The 8,358-nt window shown below is 43.5% G+C and overlaps 1 protein-coding gene across 1 annotated transcript; it reads left to right on the plus strand.

Moving 5' to 3' along the window:
- Nucleotides 1-6,062: 6,062 nt before the first annotated feature.
- On the plus strand, nt 6,063-6,551 carry LOC138881091 (uncharacterized). The gene has a single exon (XM_070161292.1). The coding sequence runs from the start codon at nt 6,063-6,065 to the stop codon at nt 6,549-6,551; it is 489 nt and encodes a 162-aa protein (XP_070017393.1).
- The last annotated feature ends 1,807 nt before the right edge of the window (nt 6,552-8,358 follow it).

An 8,358-nucleotide genomic window follows, 5' to 3' on the forward strand; every position in this document is an offset into this window, starting at 1 on the left:
GGACATAGTGGGGTTTGTAGCTCGGTGCCTAAACAGTCAGCAGGTAAAGTACGAGCATCAAAGACCGGGTGGATTGCTTTAGAGGCTTGAGATTCTGGAGTGGAAATGAGAGCGTATCACCATGGATTTTGTGGTTTGACTCCCACGGATTTCGATGCTATTTGGGTGATTGCAGATCGATTGACCAAGTCCACGCACTTCATTCCAGTTAGGACTACTTATTCTTCAGAGTGGTTGGCTAAGATTGACATTCTCAAGATTTTTCGCCTTCACGGTATGCTAGTGTCTATCATTTCAGATTGGGGCACGCAGTTTACATCATAATTTTGGAGAGTAGTGCAGTGAGAGTTGGGCACCCAGGTTGACTTGAGTACAACATTTCACCCTTAAACGGACAGGAAGTCCGAGTGCACTATTCAGATATTGGAGGATATGCTACATGCTTGTGTCATAGATTTCAGGGGTTCTTGGTATCAGTTCCTACCCCTCGTGGAGTTTTCCTACAATAACAGCTACCAGTCGAGAATTAAGATGGATCTGTATGAGGCTTTGTATGGGATACGGTGTCGATCTCCAGTGGGTTGGTTTGAGCTGGGTGAGGCTAGGCTATTGGGTACTGACTTGGTTCAGGATGCTTTGGACAAGGTTAAATTGATTCAGGATTGGTTCCGGTTGTGTAGTCTAGATAGAAGAATTACGCTGATGGGAAGGTTCGTGATGTTTCTTTCATGGTTGGGGAGAAGGTATTGCTCAAGGTTTTACCCATGAATGGTATTATGAGGTTCGGGAAGAAGGGCAAGTTGAGCCCTCGGTATACTAGGCCATTTGAGGTGCTTTAGAGGATTGGAGAGGTGGCTTACAAGCTTGCCTTGCCACCTAGTTTGTCGAGTGTGCATCTAGTATTTTATGTTTTTATGCTCCGGAAGTATGTCAGCAATCTAAAAAGCACGGTTCAGTTAGATGGTGAATTGACTTATGATGTGGAGTCGGTGGTTATTTTGGGCCGGCATGTTCGAAAATTGAGGTCAAAATCATAGCTTCAGTGAAGGTGTGGTAGAGAGGTCAGCCAGTTAAGAAGGCTACTTGGGAGATCGAGCAGGAGATGCGGAGTAGATATCCATATCTATTTGAGACTCCAGGTACATTTCTAGACCCGTTCGAGGACGAACGTTTGTTTAAGAGGGGGGATGATGTAATGATCTGGCCGATCATTTCGAGAGTTGTATCCCCATTCCCTCATTTAATACTCATTTTATGTTTTACAGTTGTTATGTGACTTTCCAGGGTAGTTGGTTCAGGTCAGGAGAGGTTTCCGAATGAATTGAGACACTTAGTCTCAAGGTTGAAAGCTTAGGTCATAAAGGTTGACCGGATGTTGACTTGTGTGTAAACGGATCTGGATTGGAGTTTCAATGGTTTTGTTAGCTCCGTTGGTTGATTTTGGACTTAGGCGCACATCTGGATAGTGATTTTGAGGTCTGTAGTTGAATCAGGCTTGAAATGACGAAAGATGGAAATTTAGAAGTTTGACCAAGAGTGGACTTTGTGTTTATCGGGCTCGGATTAGGGTTCTGGGAGTTAGAATAGGTATGTGGTGTCATTTGTGACTCGTGTGCAAAATTTGGGGTCAATCGGACGTGATTTGATAGGTTTTGACATCGAATGTAGAAGTTAGAAGTTCAAAGTTCATTAGGCTTGAATCTATGCACGATTCATGGTTTTAGCGTTGTTTGATGTGATTTGAGGGCTCAACTAATTTCTATGATGTTTTGGGACTTGATGGTATGTTTGGTTGAGGTCCCGAGGGCCTCGGGTGAGTTTCGTATGGTTAACGGATCAATTTTTGGACTTGGGGGTGGGCTGAAGTTTTTTGGTATCTCTGATCTGGTTTCCTTATACACGACTATGTGGGAAGGTCCGCGATCGGGCAGGCTTAGCTAGGAAGTGGAGGACCTTTTTCTACGCATTTGTGAGAAGGAGGTCGCAATCGCATAGTTGTGAGATGCTGTGATTCGTGAACGCGTGGCTAAAGTTGTGTTAGCATAGGGTATAGGAGGCAAAAGTAGGGGTCATGTGTTTGTTCTTCGCGATCGCGTGAAGAGGGACACGATAGCGTAGGTTTGAGGAAGCATTGGTTCGCGTTCGCGTGGATGTCTCAGCGTTCGTGTAAGGTAAATTAGAGGGGCAAACTATTTTGTGCTTCACGAACATAGGAAGATGGTCGCGTTCACGATGAAGGATAACTAGGAAACAATGTTAAATTTCAAAATGAGGGTTTTACTTTATAACACAAATTTGATTGTGGGAGCTCAGTGTGAGGCGATTTTGGAGAGATTTTCAAGTGGGTGATTGGGGTAAGTGATTCTTACCTAGTTTTGGTTAATTTCCATGTTTATGTCTTTGATTTCATCATTAAATTTGTGATTTGCAGTGGAAAATTGGGAAAAATGGAGGAAAATTCTTAGGCCAAATTTTGAGGTTTTGATCGAGAATTTGAAATTGGATTTGAGTAATTTTGGTATGGTTGGACTCGTGGTTGAATGGGTGTTTGGATTTTGCGACTTTCACTCGATTTTAAGACGTGGGTCCATGGGCCGGGTTTTGAGTTGACTTTTTTTTACTTTTCATTAAGAGCTTAGTATTTTCTTATGGAATTGATTCCTTTAGCTCGTGTTGATTGTATCGAACTATTTGTGACTAGATTCGAGGCATTTGGAGGTCATTTCGCGAGGCAAGGGCTTGTCGGAGTAGGGATTTTCACAACTTGAGGTAAGTAACACTTCTAAACTTGGTTCTGATGATATAAAACCCTGAATTACGTGTTATGTGATAGATGTTGAAGTGACGCGCATGCTAAGTGCGGGCGTGTGGGCGTGCACAGTAGAAATTGCAATTTATTCACTGCCCTTGAGCTGTGTAGCCATTTTATCTGAACATTCTTGCTGTATTCCATGTGTTAGAGCATTTGAGTTGTGACTCATGCTAGAAATCATGTATAGGCTATATGTTGGTACTGTTAGGACCCATAGAGGTTGTTCTCTGTTGTTGACTTATTTGTTAAATTGTAGTTATGTACTCAGTATTATTCATCATTTAATATCACATCTCAGTCTTTGTTATGTGTATTATCACATCTCGTACCATTGATTAGGGTTGCTTAGTATGAGCGTTGTGAGTCCGAGGGGCTAGAGAGATTGATGACTGAGTGAGGCCAAGGGATTGACTGCGAGTGATTTTTATGTGATCGGGCTGCACGCCGCATCATGTTTTATTTATTTATGCATGGATCTGGCTTATTATAGCGCTTGAGCTGAAGGAGACCCTCCGTAGTCTGCACATCCATAGTGAGCACAATTGATTTATATTGAGAGATGGATCTTTCCTGGGCATGGATCTTGCCCGAATTATTTATATTTGGGGATGAATTTCCCGTGGGCTGGATTGGCCTTATACAATACTGAGTAACTGTGTGTGTGTGTGTGTGTGTGTGTATATACACACATACACATTTGGGATGGATCTTCATTGGGCTGGATTGTCCATATACAATACTGAGTGACTGAGTATTTTGAGAGTGTGAGTACATGAGGCTTTCAGTGTGGTACCTTACATAGAGCATGTACATTGGCATGTAGATATAGAGATGTCATATTCCTCATATCATTCAGAATTGATCTATCTTACTTGTATTGAGTTTAACCGTTGAACTTGAGAGCATGCCTACTTTCCTGTATTGTATTTATGAAATTCTATAATTGAACTGTACTGTGATGCTCGTCACTACTATCAGTCCAAAGGTTAGATTTGTTACTTATTGAGTTGGTTGTACTCACGCTACATCCTACACCTCATGTGCAGATCCAAGTGCTTCCAGTCACGACGGTTGATGTAGAGTCCAGACTTCGGAGTTCCTCGACGTATCTGCCTAGCATTCGCAGACCTTGACTCTTCTCCATTATATTTCAATTATTTATTCTTTTTTACCTTTTAGAACGTGTATCAGACTATGTTATTTTGTAGATGCTCATGTACTCAGTGACACCCCAGTTTTTGAATTTTGGGAAAGAATGCAGGACTTTGAATTTTGCATTTTTATTTAGTTGAGAAAGATACACCCATGCCGACATTTGCGTCTTTGCCGTCACCATGTGCTGCTACAGTTGTTACAGGGCAACAAGCTTGGAGGAGCAATTTTCTTATTCCAACCTTATCAACAAGGATCTTCTCACTATAAAAATTCTGTTGTCTTTGTCTAATTTTCTCAATGCTCTCATTAGTCGTCGGAACAGTAGCTTCTACCGGCGACGGACAACTATTGAACGGAGAATCAAATTGCGGCCTTTTCATTTATCAGCTCTTTTGCGCGTTCTTTTCCAAGTGAGCTTAATTTCTCCCATTCTTTACTTCATTTTCTTATCCTTTTTGCGGCATTTAATTTCTCTTGCATATGCTTTGTTCTTTACAATGTTGAATTTCAAATTTTCCCCTCTGTGTTTGGTATAATCGCAATTTTCCTTATCTCTTTTCGTGAAAATTTTCACAATTTTATTTATTTTTTATATACCGTTTCAATTTTTGGATCTGTAGGCTATTTGGATATTAATTAGTGGCAATTAGGGTTTCCATTTCTAGATTAAGTTTTTTTTAATTACCATTTAAGGTACTTAAGGCTTTTGGGTGTAGTTCTCTGCTTTATCCCTACATTTCCCCTACTAGTGTCAGGGCTACACCAGTGGTAGCGGTGACAACCCTTTTTGGTTTTTGGGTCGTGGTATTTTCTGTGTTTTCAGGGAACTTCTCGAAGTTGTTAAAGACAAGTTGGGCGCACAAGCATTAGCAAAGGAGAGCAACCTGGACGAGCGTCAGTAAAGGGCGGTGGGAAGTGGTGCGTAAGCGTACAACTACATCGAGTACAACAAATCAACACAGGTTTGGTTCTCGGGAATTGGTACCTCCCATTTTACTGTTTGCCTTTTGGTGTTAGCTAAATTGATGTTACTTTAGTTCACAATAGTTCAATCATCCATCTAGTGTACTTGTAGTCACTTGTTTCCTTCTAGTTTGATTCGTTGTCCGTTGGGCACTAGCGAGTCTTCTTTAGATTTGTCGTAGGTGTAGTGGCTGCAGTCTGGAATGATAGATTAAGGGTATATCCCCAGGTGGGGCAGAGTGTGGGGCCGGGGTCAGGGTGTGGGACGGGAGGCAGGGGAGGTAGAGGAGGCAAGGGAGCCTATAGGTTGAGAATCAGGTCATGGAACATAGGTTCGCTAACGAGTAAGTCTATGAGTTGGCGAAAATCCTTCAGAAGAGGAAGATTAATATAGCGTGTGTCCAGGAGACTAGGTGGGTCGGATCAAGGGCGAGCAACGCGGATGGGTATAAGTTGTGGTACTCTGGAGTCCTGAGGGGTAAGAATGGAGTGGGTATCCTAGTAGATAGCAATCTTAGAGAGTCAGTGGTAGAGGTCAGGCCGGTGAATGATAAACTAGTGACTATTAAATTGGTGGTGGGTGAGTGTACTTTAAATGTCGTTAGCACGTACGCGCCGCAAGTAGGCTTGGATGAGGAGATTAAAAGGCTCTTTTGGGAGGGTTGGATGACATCGTTCGTAGTATTCCGCCTACCGAGAGGTTATTCATAGGAGGAGATTTCAATGGTCATATTGGGTCATCTGCAGGTGGTTATACTGAGGTGCATGGCGGTTTTGGTTTCGAGGAGCGGAACGGAGGGGGTATTTTCGCTGTTGGACTTTGCCAAGGCATTCAATCTTGTGATTGTGAACTCAAGTTTTCCGAAGCGGGAGGAGCATTTGGTTACTTACCAAAGCTCAGTGGCGAAGACTCAGATTGACTATCTCCTCCTCAGGAGATGCGACAGAAGGTTGTGCGAGGATTGCAAAGTTATCCCAGGTGAGACCCTTGCAACGCAACATAGGCTTTTGGTGATGGATATTGGCATTATGATAAGGAGAAAGAAGAGGTCAATACGAGACTGCCCGAGGATTAGATGGGGCGCCTTGACTAAGGATAAAGCTCAAGAGTTGGAAGGAGAGGTTATCGACAATGAGAGCGTGGAGAAGTAGTGGGGACGCAAACACTATGTGGTCGATGATGGCGGACTGTATAAGGAAGGTGGCGAGAGAGGTGTTAGGGATATCTTTGGGCCACACCGGGGGCCACAAAGGAGACTGGTGGTGGAATGCAGTTTTCCAAGGTAAAGTGAAAGCGAAGAAGGCGGCTTACCTGCAGTTAGTAGGGAGCACTGGCGAGGAGGAGAAGAGAGCGAACAGTGAGAGATATAAGGTAGCTAGGAAGGAGGCGAAGATGGCAGTAACGGAGGCTAAGATGCCATCTTTTGCTAGTCTATATGAGGAACTAGGGAACAAAGGCGGGGAGAAGAAGTTATTCCGACTTGCTAAGGTGAGAGAGAGAACGGCTCGGGATCTAGACCAGGTGAGGTGCATAAAAGATGAGGACAGCAAAGTTTTGATGGGGGATGACCAGATTAAGAGGAGATGGAAAACCTACTTTCATAAACTTCTAAATGAATAAGGGGATCAGGATATTGTACTAGGTGAATTGAGGAATGTAGACAACCCCCATGAATTAAGTTATTTAGGGATATTGAGGTCGATGAGGTCATGGAGGCAATGCGTAAGATAAGGAGGGGCAGAGCTACCGGGCCAGATGAAATTCCGGTTGAACTTTGGAGGTGTGTGGTAGAGCAGGCTTGGAATGGCTTATGGGGTTGTTTAATGTTATATTCAAGACTAATAGGATGCCTGAAGAGTAGAGGTGGAGTACAATAGTTCCGTTGTATAAGAACAAAGGCAATATCCAGAGTTGTAACAACTATAGGGGTATCAAATTACTGAGTCATACCATGAATGTTTGGGAGAGAGTGGTAGAGATGAGAGTGCGAAGACAATGTCTATTTCAGACAACCAGTTTGGGTTCATGCCGAGGCGATCTACCACAGAAGCTATCCACCTTATTAGGAGGATGGTGGAACAATACAGGGATAAGAAGAAGGATCTCCACATGGTGTTTATCGATCTAGAAGCGTACGACAGGGTTCCTATGGAGGTCTTATGGAGCTGCTTAGAGGTTAAAGGGGTCTTGGTAGCCTACATTAGGGTGATGAAAGACATGTATGATAGAGCTAAGACTTGGGTTAGGACAGTAGGAGGCGACTCCGAGCATTTCCCGGTTCTTACGGGGTTGCACCAAGGGTCTGTGTTCTGCCTTTTCTTATTGCCCTGGTGATGGATGCCATAACGCATCATATTCAAGGGGAGGTGCCATGGTGCATGCTATTTGCTGATGACATAGTCCTAATTGATGAGACATGATGTGGCATCAACGAGAGGCTAGAGGTTTGGAGACATGCCCTTGAGTTTAAAGGTTTCAGGTTGAGCAGAATGAAGACGGAATACCTCGAGTGCAAATTTGGGGCCGAGCTGACGGAAGCGGGAGTGGAACTCTCAAGTCATCCCTAAGAGGGGTAGTTTCAAGTACCTTGGGTCAGTTTTTCAGAGGATCGGGGAGATCGACGAGGATATCACACACCGTATAGGGGTGGGGTGGATGAAGTGGAGGTTGGCGACGGGAGTCCTGTGTGACGAGAAAGTGCCACAGTTACTAAAAGGTAAGTTTTATAAAGCAGTGGTTAGGCCTACCATGTTGTATGGGACCAAGTGTTGGCCGGTTAAGAACTCACACATCCAGAAGATGAAAGTAGCAGAGATGAGGATGTTGAGGTGGATGTGCGGGCATACAAGGATGGATAAGATTAGGAATGGAGATATTCAAGAGAAGGTGGGCATGGCCCCATGGAGGACAAGATGAGGGAAGCAAGACTCAGATAGTTCAGGCACATTTAGAGGAGGAGCAATGATGCACCGGTGAGAAGGTGTGAGCGACTGGCTGTGGTGGGCACGAGAAGAGGTAGAGGGAGACCTAAGAATTATTGGGGAGAGGTATCATGTAAGACATGGCACGTCTTAGGATTACTGAGGACATGGCCCTTGACAGGGAATTGTGGAGGTCGACCATTAAAGTTGTAGGATAGGGGGGAGTTGTGGATATTTTTATAGCGCACTAGAGTGAGACTAGCCAGTTAGGAGTTAATCTTAGGATGCTACTGATAAACTACTGATACAAGGATGTATCTGTTTGATATTAGTATACCTTCCATCTTTTTCGTATTTCCTATATTTCTTATATTGCTGTTATTTTGTTATTTTATGTTATGTTATGTATTTTATGTTATTTTAGTATGAGTCTATTGATAGTACTAATGTATCGTCTCTTGTTGCTGTTTTGAGCCGAGGGTCTCCTAGAAACAACCTCTCTGCCC

This window comes from Nicotiana sylvestris, chromosome 11 (genome assembly GCF_000393655.2).
Source record: "Nicotiana sylvestris chromosome 11, ASM39365v2, whole genome shotgun sequence".
NCBI lineage: Eukaryota > Viridiplantae > Streptophyta > Magnoliopsida > Solanales > Solanaceae > Nicotiana > Nicotiana sylvestris.